At 41.0% G+C, this 25,359-nt stretch overlaps 5 protein-coding genes across 7 annotated transcripts; 4 read left to right on the forward strand and 1 right to left on the reverse strand.

Annotated features, from left to right (window-relative positions):
* The first annotated feature begins 1 nt into the window (after position 1).
* Positions 2–1,798, forward strand: acyp1 (acylphosphatase 1, erythrocyte (common) type). Its single transcript, XM_050062265.1, has 3 exons — positions 2–86; positions 311–398; positions 1,390–1,798. The coding sequence occupies exons 1-3, from the start codon at positions 25–27 to the stop codon at positions 1,603–1,605; spliced, it is 366 nt and encodes a 121-aa protein (XP_049918222.1). The 5' UTR covers positions 2–24; the 3' UTR covers positions 1,606–1,798.
* Positions 1,799–3,945: 2,147 nt separating this feature from the next.
* On the forward strand, positions 3,946–15,102 carry mlh3 (mutL homolog 3 (E. coli)). Of its 3 annotated transcripts, none has more exons than XM_050061823.1 (13): positions 3,946–6,875; positions 6,988–7,089; positions 7,199–7,278; positions 7,439–7,543; positions 7,660–7,744; positions 7,817–7,885; positions 7,988–8,096; positions 10,094–10,253; positions 10,379–10,402; positions 10,508–10,586; positions 10,698–10,849; positions 10,960–11,031; positions 14,964–15,102. In XM_050061823.1, the coding sequence occupies exons 1-12, from the start codon at positions 4,271–4,273 to the stop codon at positions 11,029–11,031; spliced, it is 3,642 nt and encodes a 1,213-aa protein (XP_049917780.1). In that variant the 5' UTR covers positions 3,946–4,270; the 3' UTR covers positions 14,964–15,102. The 3 variants fall into 3 exon arrangements, with proteins under 3 accessions (XP_049917780.1, XP_049917781.1, XP_049917782.1); XM_050061824.1 differs by lacking the exon at positions 14,964–15,102 and adding an exon at positions 14,214–14,322; XM_050061825.1 differs by lacking the exons at positions 6,988–7,089; positions 14,964–15,102 and having other exon boundaries at positions 10,960–11,097.
* LOC126400847 (transmembrane emp24 domain-containing protein 10-like) lies at positions 11,068–14,165 on the reverse strand. The gene is made up of 5 exons (XM_050061827.1): positions 13,037–14,165; positions 12,386–12,506; positions 12,119–12,192; positions 11,878–12,004; positions 11,068–11,572 (listed from the first exon to the last, which is right to left on the reverse strand). Exons 1-5 carry the CDS (start codon positions 13,316–13,318, stop codon positions 11,451–11,453), a joined length of 726 nt encoding a protein of 241 aa, XP_049917784.1. The 5' UTR covers positions 13,319–14,165; the 3' UTR covers positions 11,068–11,450.
* Positions 14,979–17,044, forward strand: fosaa (v-fos FBJ murine osteosarcoma viral oncogene homolog Aa). The gene is made up of 3 exons (XM_050061826.1): positions 14,979–15,191; positions 15,520–15,627; positions 15,728–17,044. The coding sequence occupies exons 1-3, from the start codon at positions 14,979–14,981 to the stop codon at positions 16,394–16,396; spliced, it is 990 nt and encodes a 329-aa protein (XP_049917783.1). The 3' UTR covers positions 16,397–17,044.
* Positions 17,045–17,884: 840 nt separating this feature from the next.
* On the forward strand, positions 17,885–24,395 carry jdp2a (Jun dimerization protein 2a). Its single transcript, XM_050061738.1, has 4 exons — positions 17,885–18,090; positions 20,603–20,820; positions 22,042–22,146; positions 22,387–24,395. The coding sequence occupies exons 1-4, from the start codon at positions 18,003–18,005 to the stop codon at positions 22,570–22,572; spliced, it is 597 nt and encodes a 198-aa protein (XP_049917695.1). The 5' UTR covers positions 17,885–18,002; the 3' UTR covers positions 22,573–24,395.
* The last annotated feature ends 964 nt before the right edge of the window (positions 24,396–25,359 follow it).

Raw genomic sequence — 25,359 nt, forward strand, 5'->3', positions numbered from 1 at the left:
TCACTTCCGGAAGTGGAGTCCCGTATGTTTCAAAAGCGAGTGATCCTGTGGAGCTGGATTGTCGTCGGCTTCTTAACGACATTCAGGTGACTTGACAGACAGAGAGCTAGCTCTAAAGGAAGCTAGATATGTTAATTAACCAGGTTGAAGCCGTGAATAGGAAGCTAGATATGTTAATTAACCAGGTTGAAGCCGTTTGATATTAAATAAATAGTGCTGAACTAGCTTGTTGTAGCTGTAACGTAGCCACGCGATGCGTCATGGGTCCCAAAACACAGCACCAAGGAGTGTCTTGTTTCTCCTCTTCTAGGTCCACTATGTCCGAAGAAGACCTGGTTTCAGTGGATTATGAAATATTTGGCAGAGTGCAAGGTGTATTTTTTCGGAAATACACTCAAGTGAGTTTGACAGCGACACAAAGTTAGCCTACACATGACTAGTCGTTTCAGTGTTAGGGACTGTTCTTTACTTGTCAAGGAGAAGGGGGTGGTGCAAAACGCATTTTGCTTAGGAAACTCGCTATTCCAAACTGTTTGCTCATTGCATTGGCTCCGATACCTGAATTTGGTGTGAATATAAAGCAAAAAAATGGTTAGGGCCTATTTTTTCAGCCCTGAAGCTGAACTATAAAGCCAATGCAGACATGCCAAAAGCTGCAGGTCATCAAATGGCCACTTGAGGCTGGCTCCAAAACAGAGTAAATCCCAACAGACCCCATGTTAAAATGCCTAATTTAATTGCAGAGAGAAACAGCTAGGTACAAAAAATGGTTTTGGTCTGTATAGCTAATTTCAACATTCATAACAACTGAACAGGGGTGAATTTCTATATAACTTTCCCGTTAACAATTTATTAAGCCTCAAAGTTGTGTATATTTAAGGGCAGGGTCGCTTGGGTGAAAGACTGTCTGCTAGGCATGGCGACAGTCTGAGTCATATCCATCCCCCTGCTCTACCACTACGCCACCCTCTTGTCTAAATATGGTCACTTTTGGCTCCAAAAAACAAGATGGCAACGGCTAAAATGCCAAACTTGAGGAAAGAAATGAGTATCTCAAGGTTCATTCACTAGTGCATTTTTTGGAGCTTTCAAACGCATCTCACAGTCTTGCAGATGGAGTTCAAACATCATGTACTGATGAAGGCTGCGACATTTCAAACTTCAAGTCTTTTAGCTTTAACACAAATGTTTCATTTCTTTTAGCTGTAGAAAGACGAACAGGTGCTGTCCTGTATATAATGCTTAGAGATCAAACTCTTCACATTGTTAAAGATTCATCCTGTACAACTTATCTAACTAAAAATCCACTCCCAGTATCCCATCACAGCCATATTCTCCATCAGCAGCCCTCTTCTGCTATCTTCTAATATGCAATGTTTCATTTTCCAGGCAGAAGGGAAGAAGCTTGGCCTGGTGGGATGGGTCCAAAACACAGGCGCAGGAACTGTTCAGGGGCAGCTTCAAGGCCCGCGCAGCAAGGTGACACAAATGCAAGAATGGCTGAAATCCACCGGGAGCCCACAGTCACGCATAATCAAGGCAGAGTTCATGAACGAGAAGACAGTGGATAGCCTTGAACACTCATCTTTTAAAGTAGTAAAATAAAATTACCCTGAGATTGTGCCTGTAATAGCCTGCTAACTTTGACACAGATGGTTTATTTATTTAGTATTTTTATTTGGTTGGAATGCAGCTAAAGTATAGAAACTGAAAAGATGTGTTGATGTTACATATCCTTAACATCTACAATATATGGAATTAGATTAATAAATGGAAACTCTTTCAGCTGCCTTCACAATGTTTGACTTTTATTCTAAGAACAGCAAAAAAGGATATACTTGATGAGGCGACCACATTATTTAGCAGAGCCTGTTAACAGACTGTAAATCTGTTTGAAGGGGACATTTGCAAACAAACCAGAGTCCAGCAGACATCTTGCTGAGCATACAGGCAATGGTATGACCTTGCAATCTGTCGCCACCATCTTCATCAGCCCCCACAAAGACCAAGTGAAGGATTCAGAGGGGAGCCTGATGAATGGCTAAATAATCATCAGAATGCTGCTGCTGCCCTCCTTTGGAGAGGACCGAGCTCTGCTGGTGGCTGTGCAGAAACACTGACAATACAACCAAATAATTAGAGTCAAATTAATTTCAATTTGTGTTAATTTGATTAGGGATATTTTCTTGTGAAGATTGTCATGATGAATTCACAGGCCTAACAAACAAGACTTGTTGAGGTAGAGAGGAGACATGGCATGCAAAATAAATCTGTAAAACCTGTACACTTTTTCACCTTGGACATATTGACTTTTATGTAGGAAAGAAAGGGCAGTACATAAAGACAAAATATAACATGGCCCACAAATGGAATCTGGAGGGATTAATAAGAATTAACATGGTTGCCCACATCACGGCTGTAACAATACTCTCAGCAACCCAAACCTCCATTAGGTCTTAAGTGAACCCCCACTCCCCTGGGAGAAATTTTAAGAAACGGCTAAACTGACCATTCTGGTACATTTTGAAACCAAAATCTTAGATCAGGGGTTTTTAAAGATTTGATGACTGAGTGCCATTTTAGGCAGCCAGCTTATGACTTGGGGCTGTGCAGGAAAATTGCTCACTATGACTTGTAAAGACTTTTTTTTTGATGACATATTATAATATAACAATTTTTAATGACTTTTTATGACATTCTATGATGACTTTTTGATTACCTTTAAAAAAAAAAAAAGACTTTACAAAAACTATAACAATCAGCAGTGATATAGCCTAGGCCACTCATATTACATTCTAGTTTTTCCACTTTTTAATACATTTAAAAAAAAAAAAATTGATATAGCACCTTTCACATGAATGAAATTCACAAAGTGCTTCACAAAATACGATCACACAATCAAACATTAAAACATGCAATCAAGAAAAATAAAGGCAATATTACAAATTAAACAAAGGAACAAAAAGAAAGTAATGCATAGAGCAAAAACAGGCTACTGAGGCCCAAACAGAAACATACCAGGGAACAAGCACAAGACAATTTTGGGTGGGACAAAGGCTGTTTTTAAAAGATGGGTCTTGGGAGAGAGACCACAGACAGTCAAAACAGACTAAGTCTTCTAATGGAAGAGAGTTCCATAGTGTTGGAGCCACCAATTCAAAGGCACAATCACCTTTTCCTTTGAGTCTGGAGTGGGACAGCCAGTAGGTCCTGGTCTGCAGACCTCAGGGACCTACTGACAATATATGGATGGAGGAGATCACTAATGTATTCAGGTGCCTGACCGTGGAGGGCTCTATATGTGAGAACAAGTACCTTGAAGTGAATCCTGAACCTGATGGGAAGCCAGTGTAAATAAACTAAAGTGGGACTGACCTGTTGGACCTGGTTAACAGCTGAACAGCGGCCTACTGGATTATTTGAAGACGATTCAGAGAAGATTTGTTTAGACAAGTAAAAAGATAGGTTACAGTAATCCAGTCGGGAGGACACAAAAGCATGGATAATCATCTCTAGCTCAGGGCGAGACACCACAGACCTGAGCTTAGCAATATTTCTTACCTAAATAATGTCATAAAAGTAATGAAAAGGAGAGACAGTAGTGTCTGACAGTGTTTGGACCTACCCCCAATGATTGAGCAACAGCTTATGCAGGGGTACGCCAATTCTGTGCACAGTAATAGGCCCTCTAGAACCAGTAGTAATGATAATGGCTATTTGTTAAGTTTATTTGTAATTAATAATTGTATTATTTGTGATAAGGCGATACTTGTATTTAACTTATGTTGCAAACTTTAAAACACAAGGATAATAGAGTGACAATTAAAATAGTCAGTAAACACATAAGGTAGCACACTCCGTACAGTAGGTGGCGGTATGCACAATAAACGCTTGTTGCAATTTGCCAACGACCAAAAGAAAAAGAAGACGACGACGGTTAAGCTGTGGGACCTTCACACCAGAAGATGGCACTGTTAGCTTCTGCTGCTAGTAGCTAGCTGCAACGGTCACCTCTTGCTGTTACACGTTGACTGTAAACACTAGCTAAGATTTAGTTTACTATGTTTTTCGATAGTTTATTTTAATTATCTGATTTAACAACCTTTTTTAATGTGACGCGGTTGAAATGTCACTGTCGTTGGACGTCGCGGAACTAGCTAGCGTTAAGCTAATGCTAGTGGACGTTAGCAAGCAACGGTCAGTTTTAAACCAGCTGAGTTGTTACTGTGTATTCAGTCGGGAAAGGTAATGCACAAGAGAACTGAATATAATGAGCACCATGATAAAGTGTTTGTCTAAAGACGTTCAGGGGAAACTTCGCTCCGGAGTTGCTATCCCGTCACTCCAGCAGTGCTTAGAGGAGCTTATCCTCAACAGCATCGATGGCGAGGCGACCTGTGTGGGAGTCAGGATGGACATGGAGGCGTTCAAAGTTCAGGTGATCGACAACGGCACCGGGATGAGCGCTGAGGATATGGAGTGCGTGGGAAACAGATACTACACAAGCAAATGCAGCTCTGTGGAAGACCTGGACAACCTCAGGTGGTATGGCTTCAGAGGAGAAGCCCTTGCAAGTATAGTCTCTCTAGCCACACTAGTTGAAATCTCATCCCGGACCAGATCATCAGTGAAAACTCACGTTAAAATCTTCAAGGATGGTAAATGCATGAATGTGTTTGAGGCAGAGACTGCTCGACCCTCTGCAGGAACAACTGTTGTCATTTGTAACTTCCTCCACAACATGCCAGTCCGGAGGAAGAGGATGGATGCTGTGCTGGAGGGAGAGAGGATCAGGCACAGAGTGGAGGCTATTTCTCTGATGCATCCCTCTGTGTCTTTCACCCTGAAGAACGACTGCACAGGAGCCATGATGGTGCAGCTCCCAAAAGCTAGAAACACCTACCACAGGTTTGTTCAGATACACAGCCTGGGGCGAGCACAGAAACTTGGAGAAACCAGCTACACACATGGTCAGTTTGAAGTGGTTGGTTACATTGGCAAAGAAGGCCACTACAACAACAGCTTACAGTTCCTGTATGTAAATGAGAGACTGCTCCTGAAAACACGCATACACAAGCTCCTGAACTTTCTCCTACGCAGACTGAGCAGCTCAAATCAGAAAAATGACAGTCCAGATGGGCAGTCTGCCATCAGGAGTCCAAAGCACAAACGAAGCCAAGAGCTGCAAGGAGTATACATCATCAATATTAAATGCCCTTACTCAGAGTATGACATATGTCTTGAGCCTGCCAAAACTCTAATAGAGTTCAAAGATTGGGATGGTATTTTGCTCTGTATAGAAGAGGCAGTGAAAGCTTTCCTGAGCAGAGAGAACCTGGTGTCTGTGCTTTCTCGAGATGACTTGGACTATACACAACCCGAATGGTTTGGCACACACAATACAGACCAAGAAGGACACAACACGGGCAATGGTGGCCAAGTAACTAGCATTGCTCCCACACTAGATTGCAGTATTGGAATGACACTGGCATCTCATCCTGTTCATCGTAAGCGCAAAGATGACTGTGTATGTGAGGAGAGTGTTAACCAGGAGTCTGATCAGATGGAGTGCAAAGAAGAGAGGGAACAGGGGGAGAAAACGATAACTGCAAATGAGTTGGAAAATATAAAAAGTGATGAAAGCATTAACAAAGAATCTAGAGATGAGCCTACTTCTGATAACAACATGGCTGAAGAAGAAGAACCAACATGCAGTGAGGCCGGGGAAGGCTCTCAGATATCATGCATGTCAAGTTTAGTCGGACAACTAGAAAGTGAAAAACTCTCAAAAGAAGAAGAGATACCATTAAACAGTACTGCCTCAACCAGCAATGTAACTTCACCAGACAGCATCACTCAACAAATTCAGTCTGGCTTTAATAGTGTTGAGCAAACATTACCTGACTGCCAGGGTACAGGAGGACATGATCATACTTTAGTAAGTAACAAAAAGATAAGTCTGTCTGATACATTCATTCATGAAAATCTGCTGAGTCAGGGCCCACCCCAAATTAATAAGTCAGTATTTCAGCAGCAACTTTTCACACAGAAATGTGAAAAGAAATCCTTTGCGTCAAAACACAAAATCTCACTGGATGTGGGCCAGGGCAGAACTTATCAGGCACAATACAAAGACGTCACTCCTGTAATCCCCTCAAAGATTCGCAGAATTGCATCTTGTCAAAAGTTGTCTTTATGTAAAGAGCCTGGATCTCTTGAGAAGTTTAGAAGAGCATATGGTAAATCCGATGGACTGAAACTACCCTCTCAAGAGACTCATCAAGAGAATAATTTTAGACTTCCTCAGACAGACGGCTTTATTTTGAATCCCCGGAATTTGCTGGTTTGCCAGAAAGATCAGCAAGATGGTGGTGTCACAGAGATGGAAACAGAAAAGGCACAGAGCAGCCTCCGAAGCCCACCAACGCTCTCAGTTTTCACAAAGTTGAAACCAGTCTCAGGGCAGCATAGAAGCAAAAAATCTTTGGCAGCCAAACTCTGCCAATTGAAACAACACAAGGCAGACAATTCAAAAGTATTACCCAACTTGTCCAGGACTACCTCACAGGACAATGCCTGTCTAAGTGGTGGTAATGACGGCACCCAAGATAGCAATAACAACGAGAATCACGATGACACTGCAGTGAATCCTGAGCCAGTCCCGTGTTGCAGTACAAATCCTCTGCTGGCTGAGAGGGAAGAGGCTACAACGTCAGGTGACTGGCTTCACCACTACGATGCATCTGTGGGAAAGACGGTTTACGTTAACAAAGTGACTGGACTCAGCAGATATGAAGACCCACCTACTGAAGAAACACAAGTGCACTGTACATCTGATGTCACCAATATGGCAGTTAGTGTCATCTCTGAAATGGGTGAGTTGGTAGTTTTTTTTCTATGTGCATATCAGCAGGTTATGTTGTATTCAACATTAATTAACCAAGATATCTCCACTGTCGCTGTTGTTCCTGCTCCTTAAAACTGTAGGGATGGAATACAGATGTTACCCATTTCAGGTGGATCTAGTGTTGCCCTTCTTGCCTAAATCAAGGACAGAAAGAGTGATTAGTACAGGGCTTGATGACAGAGGTAACCCACAGACAGATCAGATTGTACACCCTTTAGGGAGTTCAATACACACAATATGCAAAATTAACATCTGTTTGTGTTCATGTATAATTTTGTTTGTCTTAAAAAGATGCCAATGGTGAGAGCCCCACCTCACTCACATCGTTGTACTCGAAATGGAATAATCCTGTGTTTGTTCGACCTCCAACGGTAAACAAAACTTGTCTTGTTTGCTTTATATTAGAATGTGCTTGTGAATCTTTGGTTGTAGAAGAAGGATTTTGCAAGGATTTACATTTTTTTTCCTGTGCTAAAGTGTATTGTTGGTGCTGTTTTTAATGATGCATAATGAACTGTACTGCACTAACAGGTTGGTGTGGACATATCAAGTGGGCAAGCTGATGGACTTGCTGTCAAGATCCACAACATCCTGTTTCCATACCGTTTTTCTAAGGCCATGATTCACTCAATGAAGGCACATTTCCCTTTTGGTTTCCTTTTGCATGCTCTGACAAAATGTTCATCATAATGCTTCTGCCATTTTAACCTTCATTGATGTTATGAAGTAATTGCCATTTTATTACCTTATAGGTTATTCATCAAGTGGATAAGAAGTTTCTGGCGTGTCTTATCAATACAAGAGATGAAGAGCCAGCAGCACATGATGAAACTGAAGGTACAGACAGGAACTACACTGTGTGGTCACTTGTTTTATCAGCATCTCATGCACTTTTAATTGAAACCCCAGGGAACCTGCTGGTGCTGGTGGATCAACATGCTGCACACGAGAGAGTTCGACTAGAAAATCTAGTTGCAGGTAAAAAAAAAAAAAAAAAAAAGCAAACAAACACACATTTTACGAGAATGAAACTTCAAATTAATAATGCTCTTGTTGTCATAATTGTATGTCCTATCATAGATTCCTATGAGGATGACCCAGATGCACCAGGGGAAAGGCGTCTGTGTTCATCAACCATTTTGCCACCTCTCGAGATCAGCATAACAGAAGAAGAGCTGAGGCTGCTTAGGTGTGTTTTACAATATGTACAGTATAATCAGCAAATGAGAATACCTGTAAAACCAGTACACCTTCTTAAAAGCAGATACTACTACGTTTGAGAGGATGAATTTGCTCAGTCAGTTTGGCTAAAGAAATTTGATACAATACTAACGTATCAGTGGCCTGCCCAATAGAGTCAGTGCTGTGTTGAGGATATACATTTCATGTTGGCCCTCTCCTTCTGTATGTTGTCCAAGATTAGGCGCCATATAGATTCTGAAAGGTTTATTTGAAACTGCAGGCTATGATTTTCAAAAATGATTGGCCTTACCTAGCCTAGAACATTTCATGTGAAGATTTATCTATAAGTCAGAGTCTGATGTTAGAGGAGCGAATGCTGCCAATTTCAGGAAAATGGTTAATTTTTTCCGCTTTTCTTGGAAGGCTTGATGAGTAGTGCGTTAGGCAATGGCTAGTCTGAGTGGGCGGAAGTTTGCTGCATAGATCAGCCTCTCATTGGGCGGAACGAGCCACCCGCGCTGAAGTCCCGCCCTACCACCTCCGGTTGTGTAGCAGTTTTCAAGCGCAGCGTTGCTGTGGCACCACCAAGAACGATTGTGATTGGTTGAAAGAAATAAAAAAAGCCGGGGCGTTTTTTTCTCCAATCTTGAAGTGAGAGTCGGCGCATCCAGACCTTTCTTTTCTTGAGAAAGGTCTGGTGAGCGAGATTAGGCAATGGCTGATACAGGGCCTGTATGCTTTGGTGAATTTGAACAGGATACACGTTTTTTACTTTGGTGTGATGGCATTGTCGTTTAGAGTAGGGGCAAAAAATTGATTCCTAAACGCATCGCCGTTCTCTCTTGAAAGATTGTGTTTCGATGCAGAACAGTCAATAGACTAATATTCCTTGTGTAACGGATGCAAATATGCATCATGTTTATGTTCAAAGATGCTAGGCCGCCATTTGTTACTACTGTTATATTAAGGAAAAACAATAGAAGTAAATGTATGTTTATTTGTATCATAGATCATTACAAATATGCTAAGTTTTAAAGGTAGCAAGTAGTCACACAGTGTGAAAAAACAAATCTCAAATGTATAGATATGAAGAGTTCTGATGCATCACAAATCATTTTTCTGAATCAGAATCAAACCTGGAGGTGCCCAGAGATTCCCACCCCTTATTGTCATTGCTTGACAGATTTACTTACCCTGCAGTTGGCCTTAAACTAGTTGAGGTTTTATTGGCTGCTGGCTGCTCTACACAACAACTGAGACACCCAGCAGTAGATTTTGGCACTGAGGTGAAGGATGGTAGCAATAAAGATGACGTAAAGGGTGGGTGCAGTGACGCAGCCTCATTTCACCCCTGTCTTAACCCAGAGCTGTTGTGGAGCACTTTAGATCATATGCCGTCATTCAGTTGAGTCAGCATTCTGATGTTGTGGCGGCCTGTATTACTAGTAGAGTGTACACTATTAGATGCCTTAGTTAAATCTCTTAAAGTTATTATTATTATTATTATAAAGTATTTAGAGCACTGTTAAAAAAATGACATCAGTTGTCAGACAGTGTAAGTAGTAAATTTTTTAGCACGCTCTTTGCCTGATGTGGACAAGGAGGTGATGGCTCTGTAACTGCTACAATCTGCCTGGTTTTCCTTTTGTATTATGGTTACATCAAGGATATCCCTGAGCTCTGATCCCTTTTGTGATTCAGACATTCTGATCTACTACTAAACCAGAATAAACTACACTCTTACCAGTGACTAAGTTTTAAATGATTTAAACCAGCTTTCACTATTGCTTTGTGCTGTTTTTTCCCCCCAAAATGCCTCATACAGCTTCTATAGCACTTAAGCTCCTTCTGTTTAATTCCTTGACTATACTGCCGACAGATTTGACACTCCTTTGTTCCCTTTTCAAACCTGTTTATTTCATACCATTGACATTATTACATTGCCATTATTGTTGAGCTGTGTTATCTGCATTGCTAATGTATAGTGGACCTTTACTCTTACAGGTCTTGTCAGGCACATTTGCGCAGTTTGGGGCTGGAAGTAAAGTTCTCCCAGGCAGCAGAGCCACAAGTTTTTGTCGGGAAGGTCCCACTGTGCTTCATGGAAAAGGAGAGTAATGAGGTCAGGCGGGGGAGACCATCTGTTATCAAGCCTATTGTTGAGGTAAGACTCCTGTAACCTCTGATGAAGAGCATCCATTGTATCACTCATTTAGCCAAGTTATCATTTTACAACTCCTTCCCATTAAGTTTACTGTTTTTCTTCTTTTTTTCATAATCACACATCAGGAGTATCTTCGAGAGCAGATTGAGGTGAGTTCGAAAATGTCTTTCTAGCCCCTAAACCTTTTTGTTTAGAGAGAGTCTTGTATAACTCAATAAAGGGTAACATGTATTGTTTCATATTTTTCGTCTCAGTTGCTCCGCTCAACTGGTAGAGTGAGAGGAACTCTGCCTCTCACTGTGCTGAAGGTGCTAGCCTCCCTAGCATGCCATGGTAACTTTAAACTTCTCTCCATCATTCAGCTATTTTTTGTGCATTAATGATTAAAAAAATTACAATTCCCTACTGAAATCTTCCTACAAGTGACTTTTATGCATTTAACAGGTGCCATTAAATTCAATGACAGCCTGAGCAGAGATGAATGTCACAGCTTGGTGGCGTCCTTGTCCTCCTGCCAGCTGCCATTCCAGTGTGCCCATGGCCGTCCATCCATCGCTCCTTTAGTGGACACCCTCCATTTGGACATGGACGAGAAGGTACCAGATTAAAGTGAAGTAGCACATCTGAACTTTGTACTAAATGTACTGTTCGAGGCATTTTATAGCACAGCAATCTGGTGGTGACTAAGCATTCTTGTCCCCTGCAGGAGTTACAGAGACCCAACCTCCGAAAGCTGAGAAGAATGCACAAAGCGTGGGAACTTTATGGAAATAGATAAGTGGGTGTGAACTTTATTTTAAATGTGGCTTAGATATTCAAACTCTGAAACATTTTATTTATGATGCACCTGTGAATTCATAGGAAGACTTTGCTATTTATATAAATAACATATTTTCAGAAACATTACATTTTGCAAATACACTAAAAGAGGAAACACTAAAATAAAAAGGTGTCTTTAAAATGAGTACACCAGCAACAGTTTGATTGATATTCCCTTGACTGCACAATAAAAAAAAACAACAAGATTTTGGAAAATAAAAATGGACATATCTGTTTTTGCAAATGAACCCTTCAAGTAAACATTGACGAAATGTGACGCATCATCAGAAACGCAGCAAAAGGCACATTGTGGCAACCATGTAAATGTCCCCAAACTTGCAGTCCTGCAGTATCCCTCAGGCTTGTGGAAAAACATATTCATTCAATCAGCTTCTTGATCTTGAAGAATCGTCTCAAGTAGAAAATCTGCCATGTGGCCAGCGCAAGAAAACAGCAGATGGAGAGGATGCTGAAGAGCTGCACGCTCTCATTGGTGGACTCTGTTTAAGACAGGAAATATCAGTTTAATAGCATCATTTTTTTTAACACTTCAGTCGACTTCATAGATAAAACACAACAAGCAATGAATCTCACAAAGGAGAAAACTGCTGCCACTCAGTTCTACCCTAAGGCTTGTTCCTCCTTTGGTCACGTCCCAAACAGCAGGTGATTTCCATCTGCTGCTAATGACATCATGCATGTGGCCAAAAGAGAAAATGTGAGCCCAGAGAGAACAGTGCAGCTGCAGTTTTCTGCCCAAGTGGTCATTTACATATACACCAAACATATTGTTCTGTTAATTTACCATTTGTTTGTCGCACGTCTCTCACTCGTTCCTTCAAGAGGATGAAGTCATCTGCAATGGACTGCGAGAGGCGCTCCAGATGTCGTAGCTGCGCCTCAAGGGGGGTCCGTTTCTCCAGTTTTTCAATCTAACAAAAAGGGTTGCACATTATATTCGTCATCAAACCTCATCAGTAGTGGTTTGAATTAATACTCATAGTGCTCATGATATGTTATTTAATAGTATTAACATGGTCCATCACCTCTTCATAGCCCTTTGCGTCCACGCCGTGCTTTACGTTCAGTGTGATCACTTGGTCTTTGACCCTGCCACTGCCTAATGACAAGCATTAACAGCAGATTATGTTATGTGACAGAAAATAAGTAGGATTTTGCAACACCCCATTCACCTATGAAGTATTTGTACATTTGAGTTGAATCCCTCTATCACTAATAATTAATTGAGAATCATTGTATGCTATTTCATTCATATTATTTTAAGTTATATATATTTTTAAAACCTCACCGACCCAATGGAGCTGTGCTGCTGAAGCAAACGTCAAACTGGTCGTGATTTTGTGTTACAAATGAAAACTTCCCCTTTGTGGCGTTGTCCTTGTTGTACAACCTGCCACCTAAAGAGTCAGTGATCTGGGGAGAGAGGTAACAGAGGGGTTTGGCACAGTGTCTCAGTTACTGGAGGGCCACAAGGTCTGCTTGTGCCTTTGGAGTGACGCTGGGTGATAAACAAATGTTATGATATCTTGATATGAAACAAGACAAGTAATGTCATGATTAATTTTTGTGTCTTGATCTAAAAGTGCTGCACTGCAATAAAATGACACAATTTTCTTAACGTGGTTTTAGGCTGTTCTATCAGAATTACATTTTTAAAAATTGCTTCTACCTTTTTGGTGATAATATCCACATCAATATTTCTTTATCTCCCGAAATATCAAAACTTATTTTACATTTTCCCCTTATTAATAAGCGCCAAACACAAGGGGAGGATTTACAAAAAAAGGTCAATTTATAGCAGGATGTTTTGTTTTTTAGTATTTTCAGTCCTGCATTTTTGACATGAACATACAAATAACTCTTTATGATTGAAGAAACCTCCCAAACAAACAGTCTTAAATGTCTGCCATATGTTACACCTGCAGTGCGATGCGTTCACTTACCCTCAGATCAGTCACAGTGTGTGGGTCCTCACTGACTTCATACTCGCCTGAGACCAGCACATTTTTGTGGATGTCATCTTGTAGACATTTCCAGGAGTTGGCCGGCAGGTAGAAAGTAATAGAAACCACCGGGTCCAGAAGAAGGACTGGTATCAGCAGGAAAACTGTATTCATGCTGTTAGTCTCTTTATTGTAATGAGTGTGAAGGATGATGATGCTGCTGCTCCTGTCACACGCAGCCCCCGCCCCCACTTCGGTCTCCTCCCTCCAGTTCCGGGTCATGTCACGTGTCTTCTCCGCCCCCACATGTCCAACCTCTCCTTCACCACCTCCTCCTCCCCAAGTAAACAATTCAGCATCATTTCATTATGTCTGCTAGCAGCCACCGATTCGTATCTGTGGATGAAGGCAGCCCCATATTTCTGAGGTTAGCCAGACCTCAATTATAAAATATATGGGGGTATGTTTCAAGACAATGAAATGGGGGAGGAAATTAAATTGCTGTACGCGAGGGAAGTATGTAGGCTAAATAAAGACGACACAAGCTGCTTTGTTTTGCAAAGGTCCTGCAGAATGCGTCGCGTCGACCTTGCAAATTAGATTTACATTTCCAAACAAAATAGGTGGATGTGGTGGGATTTTAATGTTGCGATGAAGTGTCTTTCACCCTTGATTAAATGGATGCAGCAGAACATCAAGTTTTCATCGCCCAGGAAATGATCACATATCTGTATTTATAAATAGGCTCACGTTTCTCACCCCACATTACATTCATATGAAGCCGATATTTGTGAATTGGAGTGAAGGCTGCCATTGGCATCGTACTGTGATGGGATTAGGACCAAATGTAAGAGATGTATGTTATAATTAACGTAGGATATATACAATAGGAAAATGTAAAAATAATACTTTTTTTTAAGCCGAAATGTAGGCCTGTGTGGCTGTCAGTCTGCCCCCCTCCCCCTCCGCGGATGGTACAGTCTTCGTTCATTCATAAAATTCTAGCAGAGCATAAAAGGAGGGGCTTGCATCCTAGTCGTCCAGTTACCAGGTATATACCTGGAGAAAAGACCCGAGCCGCTCTGCCTAGCGGAAGGCCAGAGTCATATTTGTCATTGATCAGGACTTGTGGGGCTTTTTTTTTATTCTCCTCGCGATGTATCACAACAACCTGAAGCCTGACATGGATTCAGTCTCCCCCACCTGCCGGACAGAGTCTCCTGTCGGGACACTCTGCCAGAAGACGCCAGAAGAGGCGAGCTCTCCAGCTTCCTCCTCAGAGAGCAAAGCAAAGGTATGAATGGCTTTTGTTGATCATACATTCAACACGCAGCCCAGGAGGCGCTGCTCAGTCTACAAGCAGATTAAAACATCCATTTTTAAATGTGATCCACAGACTGAATGCTTTTTTATCTCCGCGGTGGGGGGAGGGGGAGGTGGAACTGATTGATAAGATTTAATTAACTGGGTGCGCTTAATTTTTTTAACACCATTTTTTTTACACGTTTGATATGTGATGTGAGCAGAGGTGAGCGCGGGTGGGAATGTGACAGAATAGCAGTGTTGTTCGGATTGTTATGATTCCGACGTCCTGGGACCAAATGTGAGCGTGTCGATGCAGCGGTTCATTGAGAAAAATAAATCCATTCAGGAGACTCCACAGCACCTCTGCGTCAGTGTTGACGTCAGAAACAATGATAAAGTCAAATATTGATCTGAAGAAGGCTATTTCTGGTTGGGTATATTTCAAGACAATAAAACACATGCAGGATACCCTCCGTTTAAGACTCTAAACATGTGGTTTGTAGGTTTCATTGATGATTGTCATCACAATTAAATCCACTTAAGATAACAATATGGGAACGGATTTATATTTTAAAAAATCTCTTACAGTCCTCATTGTTGATTATTTCCTCTTTTTTTTCAGGAGCTCTGCCAGGACATGAGCGTTGAAGACACTCCATTTGTTCCAACAGTCACTGCAATTTCCTCTACCCCAGATTTCCAGTGGATGGTCCAGCCTACGATTATTACATCTGTCTCCCCGTCTCTGGGTAGCAAGCAAGCCAATGAACCACAAAGCTCTCACCAGGCAACACCCAAAGTGGGCGGGAGTAAGGGCAAAAATGCTGTCAGAAAGGGGAAAACAGAGCAGGTAGGTTAGCTCAGATGAGGTCTACCTGCCATTGGACAGAACAGTCAATAGTGTACATTTACATATGCCAATCTGAATTCCTTGTGTGCAACAGTGCTATTGTGCATGCTCCTCTGGTGCCGTGTGTTGGCTGTGTGCCTTCCTTAGGCAGTCAATTTATATTCAGGTCACAGCAAGTCTGCAACAATGGTCTATTTTTAGACGCATTGCAGCGAAACATGCTTCTGCCATTCTTCAGGGGGCGAATTGGCATCGGATGTTGCGGATTAGAGGATGAAATGGCTGGATTCTTCAAGGTAATAACTGAATTATTTCTCTCGCATCCCAGCTGTCTCCAGAGGAGGAAGAGAAAAAGAGGGTGAGGAGGGAGAGGAATAAAATGGCTGCAGCAAAGTGTCGCAACAGACGGAGGGAACTCACGGATACACTGCAAACTGTAAGTAAACAGTGATGCATTTACTCAGCTGTCATTCGCACCCACTGGTTGTGTGTTGTTTTTCCAATGTGGATAATTCTGGATGTCGATCTATCTGAAGGAGACAGACAAGCTGGAGGAGGAAAAAGCAGCCCTGGAGACGGAAATAGCCAACCTCATCAAAGAGAAAGAGCGGCTTGAATTTATCCTTGCCACACACAAGCCAGTGTGCCAGATGACAGAAGAATTGGAGTCTATTTTCCAGGAGCCCACAGGGTCCCCGGGGCTACCGCCCAGTCCAGACGAGGACAGACTTCCAGAGGATGGCACCCAGGAAGCTCCTTCGCTCCAGGACATGGACATCCCCAGTGATCCGTCCACAGCCATCTCTGGGAACTCCAATATCTTGCTGTGCGCCAGCGCTGAAATCAACATCTGCGATCTTGAGCCCTCCCTGGACATTAAGGAGGGGCTACTGGAAAATATGCTCCCCAGTTTGGAGGAGAAAACCCCCTTGGAGACGGCTCGATCTGTGCCAGACATAGATCTGAGCAGCTCTCTTGGGGTCTCGGACTGGGAGACCCTGTACAAGTCTGTCTCCAGCGACCTGGAGCCTCTCAGCACTCCTGTGGTGACCTCCACCCCCACCTGCAGCAGCTACCTGTCTGTGTTCACATTTGCGTGTCCCGAGCTGGACTCTCTCACAGAGGAACTAGACAGCCATAAAGGTGGAGGGGGCAAAGCTGAGTCTGTCGACATCCTCAACTCTCCAACTCTCCTCGCCTTATAATGTACAGAGGGAAGTGATCTGTGTGATCTCTCTGTTTCTCTTTCTGTTTGCAGGTCCTTTGACTTTGAAACGATATGACCAACATATGCTGTAACACTTCAAGGAGTACATTCATGAACTGTCTTGTGTGTGACTAAACAAACATATAAACTTTATTTCCAGATACATAGCCAACAGAGTGATGTAGCCAAAAGCATGGCTTTTGCTTTTACAGGAGGAACTGGAGTAAGTTTTGATTTTAAAACGCATGCTGAGAAATTCCAAATAATTTTCAAAGCCTATATATATACATATATATATATCTATACGATCTGTTACTAGATCTAAGATGTAATGTGGAATTTAATGTATCAGTATGGTTTTGTGTTTTGGTGTCAACAGTGTATCGATTGCTGTAAATGTTGTATTTACATATTCATCCATGTCAAGTACCTGCGTACCTCAATGTCATCGACTGTGGTTTGACCTCATTGAAAGTTTTCCATGAAAACATCCAGTGCTATACTATATATCTTATCAAGATGTAACTTATGATTTATTTTTTTACCTTTCAGACTTTGACTTATTTGTTAAACTTAAAAAAAAGAGTAAAAATGAGCATTGATTGCTTATCTATGCTGCTGAATAATTACAATAAATCAACATTCAGAGTGGTGTTTGGTGTTTGCAATCTGTCTCGAAGAAATCTGTTGCTTAGTCAAGGTGAAAGTATTAAATGGATCAGCTTGGATGTTAAATTGACATGCCAATAAATTTAAAGTATGAGGTTCTAATTCTAAAAACCATGGGTGTAGATTTCAGGGGGGATGCAAGGGACATTAATTCATTCATTTTCCGTAACCGCTTACCCGTCGGGGGGTCGCAGGGGGGCTGGAGCCTATCCCAGCTGACATTTGGCAAGAGGCGGGTACACCCTGGACAGGTCGCCAGACTATCACAGGGCTGACACATAGAGACAGACAATGTACGCTCACATTCTACAGGCAAGTTAGAGTCAGCTAGCCTAACCTTACCTGCATGTCTTTGAACTGTGGGAGGAAGCTGGAGTACTCTGAGAAAACCTATTCTGACATGGGGAGAACATGCAAACTCTGCACAGAAGGGCTTTGTCCCAAAAGACATTTAAGTTGCAGAGGACTTTTACTTTACAAAATGACATTTACACCATAAATTGATGCATGTTTGATGCTCAAAATATTGCCCCCCTCCAAACCCTGTTTCATATGGTCCCCCCAATACTGCTACAAATGAGCTTGCAGTGTACCTTTAATATGCAAAGATTTGAGGTGAAAGTGCTAATGAAATACTCGAATCATCATAAAGGAATATAGTGATTTCATATTTTTAAAAAGCCTGTTAAAGATTATTTAGCGGTTATATGTTGGCATGTGTACTGTATTTCCAGTGCAGGCCTCCATGTGAGCCGTCTTCTCCCTCCGCAGCATGCATGCAGCCTCAGTGTTTCTTTATGGGAGGAGCGGTGCGACTTCCCCACTTCTGCCCCCACTATGTACTTTTTTACATCCCTGCTTACGTTTGGCTGGCATAGCCTAATTTCCGCATTCCCAAATCCTCCCAGATTGGGATCACGTTTAAAATCGGGCTGATGCAACGATTCCCACTTTTTAAAATTTACTCTCGACCCTCGGCTGACCAGAAGAAAGGACATTTGTTGCACCTGGGATCAAAGTCAGGTCGGTATACAGAAAACTTCACGAGCCGAGAGCTGAATAATTTTTACATACTAAATAGGCTTATTGGCGCGCCACGCATAGGTCATAAGCAGCAGAGTTTGTGAACAGGCAGCGAGGAGCTCCGGGATGTTTCGGGTTAGACGGTGCTTTTCACTGCAGTCTGACTTGGACGTGTTTTTTAGGGTGCTCAAAGTATCCCTGACATCTTGGTGTGCATGCTACAGAAAGATCTTTTTCTTTTGTTTGCATGCTGCTCTTACATGGAGCCACAGCGTGCACAATTCAGAACAAAATGTCCCTATATAGTGCTGTGTATCCTTCACATTTAGGTTGTGCATTGTTTCTTATAACGTGGTTCATCTTTGAGGCGTAATCCGCTGTGTAAGAAAAGCTGTAAGGTTTTATCACTGCAGCCCTCTGATGGGAAGACAAAGTTACGTAAGATGAATGCCGCACTGAAGAAAAACTTCCGCTTTCAAGTTGACCAATGGCTTCAGTATGCACGCTGCAACACACTGTAGAGATGACTACACATTGTATTAAACCACTGGAAATTCATATTCATAAATCAACCGCGGGCTCCCTCATGTTAAAGTGCATAGAGTTCAAAACAAATAATTATATCAGGCTCTAATCAGGATGAGTTAATTGGCTTCTTGGAGCTTCAGGGTGTAATAAAGTTACCATTACAAGAGAATGTCTAATAGTTGTTTTAATCAAACTCCTGCTGGGAACCATAAAATGTTCAAATGGCAGTGGTGGAGGAAGTAAGTAAAAGTACCAATACCACACTGTAAAAAATACTCAAAGTCCTGCATTGAAAATGTTGTAAGTATTAAAAGTAAAAGTACTCAGTGCAGAACATTTTAAGTAAATTTAATAAATCAGAATAATTTTTAAAAAGAAGAGTAGAAAGTCGTCATATTTGGGAAGCTGGAGGCATGAAATGTATTTGCATGAAAAATTACTTGATCGAAATAATTGGCAGTTAATTTTCTGATCAGTAGACTCATTGTTTCAGCTGCACTTGTTCATTTTTATGTTTTGTGCGCAAAAATCCTAATTTGTAAAGAAATTAGTCACTACAATTATCAAATAAATGCAGTGCAGTAAGAAATACGTGAGTTCCCTCGTTGAGTAGTAGTAGAAAGTAAAGTAGAAGTACCTCAAATTTACTAATACTTCAGTACAGTACTTGAGTAGTTACATTCCACCACTGTTTAAATGACAGTCACAGATCTATATTTTGTGCTTTGGAGTCTTTTTTATGAGACTGTTTAAGAGTCTTTTTTTGGTTCTCAGTGAAAAATTCAAACCAAATATTCAATGCACTTTATCACAAATTACCTCTACTGTCTCTTGCACCATTTTAAGACTCATTTTGCCAATCATGTGCCAAGAGCATGGCCTGCAGAGTTCCACTTTGTCTTTGTGACCTGCAGTTTAGGGAAGTGTGAAAACTGAAAGTTATTCCCATGTGCGATTCTCATGTTCTTTGCATAACCTTTGAGTACACACATTATTGGCGTTCAGAAGCTCTACCCTCAGAATTCCTATAGCTTTGCCTTCACAGATGACAGCAAGCTGTTTCCTGTAGTGATGTCTGTATCAGATATTGTTTATTCCTGTAGTGTGCACTAAAGGTCTCTGAGTAATTGACCTTAGATAGTAGCTTTTGGCTGCATCATGTGGCTTGGAAATCCGCTGAGCTGTTGTAGTAATTTCCTGTATATTTGGCTGGCGTTGCTCTCTCACACCTCTCTCATTGTCTTTGGATATTTTTTAAAAATGTTCACGATCAGCATTTTTTAAATTAATGCATTTGCCAGTAGTTGACAATGCAAAACACAGCGAAAGTCTGTGCGAGTAAACAGTGTCAACTTTAATTCTTTATGCGGCTAAACCAAACAAAACAAGTTAAATTTGGTTTCATACTTTGCCACATTATGCTGAATTTTGGCAGGCGCATTTTACCTCCCTGACATTAAGTCTCAGGAGGAGGAAACCACTGCTAACGGGTGTTTCTTGGCAGTGGCTAGTTTTAGCTCTCCTGGAAATAAGGGGGATTTTGTCTGAATCTGTGCACTGTTGTTCATCTGTCTTTTGGCCTCTGGGGATTAAATAAGGTAAATTCTTGCCAAGGTCTCTGTATATGGTTGTATATTCATTCCAGAAAAAGGAGCAAAATAATAAAATGTCCTAATGAGAGCAGCCTCAGCATCCGGCTCCTATAACAGACCAGCAATTCATCACAGTGAGCCTTAATGCTAGAAAGGAGCAGTGCACCTCAGGCAAATGCCTTTGTGAAGCCCTGTTACAGACTGTAGGTCGAAGAACGCACTTGCATGTCTATTTGCTGCTAATTTGTTATTCCAAAATGGCTTTTTCTACCCTCATATCATAAAGTACGTGCTATAACAAGCAGAGCAGACTGAGTTTTATGTGTTTTTCATTGATCTGGTTTAGCTGCCGTCTGAGTATGTCTTCCATTTTCTCTCTTTCTGCCTCCTAGCTGTGGTCACGACCGAGTCTGACGCGATGCCAGGACAAATCCCAGATCCCTCTGTGACAGCAGGCTCCCTGCCCAGCCTGGGCCCACTGGCTGGGATCTCAGCCACCACGCTGACTGACAAGCTCAAATTCGGTGACTTCCAGGAATTCGGTACAATGCTGTCACCTCTGCACTTCCTGGACAGTCTGGGGAAGAGGCCCCTAGTGATCAAAACAGAGGTATGGGAAACACTGAGGAGCAGATAGCTAGATTTAGTATAAAGAGTATACTTTTTAGACAAGTTTGCATGCTTTTTCCTTACTGACTTTTAGACATATATGTCATCACTTTATGGGATTCAGCTGCAGTAAAAACAACAGATGCAACCAACCAAATACAGTATTCAAATTCTATTACACCGGCTCTATCTTATCTATGTGTAAAACATCCAATTATGTATCATGAACAGGTATGCCTTGCAATTACATCGTGTCATATCTTAATCAACAGGTCCACCTAGTGGACATAGTGGCAATGATACTGTTGTTAAATATACTGCTGGGGTCTTTCCACCATGGATGTCCAGGGAAAAAGTAATGGTGATATAAAAACTTTGTCATAAGTTTTATATATATATATGTAAACACCGCAAATAAGGCTTAACATATGGGCTCAGTTATGTCTTGTAAATGTTATTGCATCATTTCGAGAATGCAGTGCTTTCATACTAATCAAATTCATGTTAAACCAGGGGTCTTCAATGTTTTTCAGACCAGGGATCTGAAAGAGACTCCTTACTACATATATTGTATAAGATTGAGTTGCATGTTAAACTCGGCCTGTAATGATGTGAAGAGCAATCAAAAGTGCCATGTATAAACATAACCTTTTGTGGTTCATGTATTACTAAGCGTTTAAAATAATAATCACTGGCAAATTCATATACATCATGTTTTAATGTTAAATCATCAGTGTAAATGAAATGGCTTTTTATATGAAAAGGCAGATTTGTCTTTGTTAATAATATCTTGGATTCATGTCAGTGTGTATTTTGAGACATATGTTAATTTTTGACCAAAATGAAACTTGAATTTTGAATTAAATTATCAAACAGTAATTTTTGCAGCCCCTCTGAAATAACTGAGGACCCTCAACGGGACACGGACCCAGGTGTTAAACAGATTCAACATGCATTCTGTGACTGAGACAGATCGACATGCATGCAGTGTTAGTTGGAAAAAAATGGAAATTTGTTCTTTACATTTATGTTCCCTTTGCTTATTTATTATGATAGTGAAGAGGGTACAGTCAAAACATACTGCCATTATAGTCAAATGACAGTGTAATATAAAGGAGGTGAGATGATATTTTTTAATATAATTTCATCATCACTTTGCACTGAAACTCGGAGAGTCTCCCATTGTCCGTCACAACTTAACCTCAAACCTTTTGTTGTTCAGAGAGATGAAGAGGAGGAGAGAAGGAAACGAAGGCGAGAGAAAAACAAAGTGGCTGCAGCTCGATGTCGAAACAAAAAGAAAGAGAGAACAGATTATCTACAAAAGGTAAGACATACCTGGGTTATCATTTTTTCATTATTTCAGACCCTCACATATTTATCATATTGGTTGTGATTTCCAAAACATTTTCAAACACTTTTTCTACCTATAATTTTGTGCAACACTGTTTTAACTGTCCGATAACTCTACAGGGATAAATTATGTATATCTTCTTCTTCCTGTCCTTCTTCTTCTTCTCCTTCTGTTTCTTCTTCTTCTTCTTCTTCTCTCTCTGCCCTCTCACAGGAATCAGAGAGACTAGAGATGTTAAACTCTGACCTTAAAGCCCAGATCGAGGAGCTGAAGGTGGAGCGACAGCAGCTGATCCTCATGCTTAACAGGCACCGCCCCACATGTATTGTCAGAACAGACAGCGTCAAAACCCCGGAGAGCGAGGCGAACCCCCTGCTGCAGCAGCTGGAGGCCAAGTGAAGGTGCATCGACTCTCTTACAGTTTGCAGTCGAGAAGAAGCAGCCAACTAGCAGCACTTAGCTTTGGGCCTTGGTCAATGAGGAGATCTAGCCAAGTCCTCCCATCTTAACCCACAGAACGTTATGCCACACAATGTGGATCCAGTAACATCGGACATTGTTTCAAACTTCTTGTTATCTTTTTGTTTGTCTCTCTTGCTTTCTCATGTATATGTCATGGTGGTCATCAGAGCTCCAGCCCCTGTCAATATGAAGTTAAACAAAATAACACACACACAGGTATTGGCACATTGCTTTCCATTCCATACATTTAGTTTGTTGTTTCATGATGGATTTATATTCTATCTCGTCTTAGCTTTAGCTACTGCTTAAACGTATTTCCAGCAGCTAAAGTAGAATTATTCCACTATCAAAAAACATCAGTGGTTAATATCAGCTCAGTCATTGCAGCAATTCATTTGGTGATTTAACAAATGACAAGTGATTTTTTTAAGGAGCGGTGTGTAAGATTTAGGCGGATTTAGTGGCATCTAGCAGTGAGGATTGAAGTTGCAACCAGCTGAAACTTCTCCCAGTTAGAATTCCTTCAGTGTTCATTGATCAGGAGGTTTTTACCAGGAGCCGAATTATCCACTGTGGTCTTCTTCCTCTCTAGAACAAACATAACTCACCCATTTATATTTTATTAAGGCCCAAAGTTAGGCATATTTAAGGGCAGGGGTGCTTGTGTGACAGGCTGCCTGCAAGGCCTCGCCACAGTCAATGAGTCAAATCTACCCCTCGCTTCACCACAGCGCCAGTCTCTCCTCCAAATATGGTTACTTCTGGCTCCAAAAAACACAAGATGGTGACGGCCAAAATGCCGAACTCGAGACTTTAAAATGGCCGTCCGCACACCAATGGGTGATGTTACAGTAGCTACTTCCGTCATTTTTAATCTAAAGGTGCAACATGGCAATCTCCCTAGACGAGGACCCGCTCATTCCAAGGTGACAGAAACACAACCAGACTTATTTTCAGGAGATTATAAACTAAAGAAAACACACTTACCGGTATCATATTCCATGTCTGCCAGTATATCCCCTAAATCCTACACACTGGACCTTTAAAGTCAAAGCTTAAACTGACCTACATCGGATTTAACAGCTGTATATTTCATAAAACTATCCACAGCTACATTGATGTTGTTTAAACAGCATTTTAGTTTATATTCCCATGTGAGGCAGGAGTGATACCGTAAAACAACAGTGATTGGAGGGTATTATTTGGTCAGGCTACAAACAGGTATCTTGCTTTATTGAGGGGTTGCAGTACCTCTCGGTCTGCATGCCCCAAATTACTTGGATTGTCTTGCCTTTGCTAAAAAGCACTCTGGGAATCATATGAACTTTAAGTGGGCTTAGTAGATAAATTTAGTTCAATTTACTCATTCACTTAATAAAATAATAAATTCTCTATTTTTCTAGAGCAAATATTTACACCCACAGACAGTCACAGTCAGAAATCATGATCGTTTTTGTTTTCATTCACTCTGTGGCAGAGCGGTTGATCCCTTTTCTTGTTTCTCCCTATGTTTTGGCGCAGGCGTCATGTATGCACATATATATATATGGACTGTTTACATTGTACTTTATTTTCTGTTACCATATTGTTACTACCAATTATGTTTTTTTATACTTTTGTATATGATGTTATATAAGCATATAAGCTATCAGAAAATCCCATTTTGTATTTCCTTAAGAAATAAATGTTTAGTTTGTTTTTTTACTGGAATTTTTTGGAGTCCTACCAAATTGAAAATGCGTCAACCATTTATTATGTTTTAGGTGAAAGTATTCATGGTCAAACTCTCTGGTAAATGGTGCCATCTGGTGGTTAGTAGCAGCACAACCTGGTTAACCATGTACATCTACATTTCAGCTGTCCAAGTGTAGACCAGAGGTATTTCACTCATTTTAAGTTTAGGGCTACATACAGCCCAGTTTGATCTTAAGTGGACCAGACCAGTGAAACCACTATAAATAACAACACATGCAAATTTTCCCCTTACTTTTAGTGTAAAGAAATACATTATGAACATATTGATCCATGTACACCCACACCCAACAGATGATTAACAGCCTGAGATGTCTTGAGAAAATAGGTGCAGTTTCAACAATGTGTCTCAGTTTTAACACATTCAGTCACTCACTGTCATTACATGAGCATTTTTCCATACATGTCCACTCCTGTATAGTAATACAAGCATCACCACACCAAAATGGAAGCTGTTACGTCATTGCCTGTCTTACAAACCATTTATAAATCTAAAGTTTTGTCGGTGCCTTAGCATTAGAGTTCCACTAATATTGTTTTAAGATAGAAGTCTGAGTGAGGGATCACAAGAGAGAGCTTTGTTTCAACTATGGGGTTTTCTACACACATTATAACAGAGGAAAACCTTGTAAAATAAACTGTATGTCTCATAAAGTAAAATAATATATTCAGTGTTTAACCTTACTCCCCTCGCTTGATGTGTAATCCTGTCATCAAACTACTGACATGCCTTTTCTTTTTAAACCAAATGGGGGGACCAATAGTGTAATGTAATTACATTTCTTGAGTTTATATTTGACATTTAATCCACATTTGATCTATTATGGAAAAAATGTAAGTATATAAGAACAGCATAACTAACAGCAAACACAAAGGCAGTAACAAGGTGCTCATTGTTCTTAAGCAGGGGGATTTAACATGCAGATTAAGCAGTGGATGACTGAGGCAAGAGAAAAGACTCCAGGTAGAGAA

This window comes from Epinephelus moara, chromosome 14, assembly GCF_006386435.1.
Source record: "Epinephelus moara isolate mb chromosome 14, YSFRI_EMoa_1.0, whole genome shotgun sequence".
Taxonomy (NCBI): Eukaryota; Metazoa; Chordata; class Actinopteri; order Perciformes; family Serranidae; genus Epinephelus; species Epinephelus moara.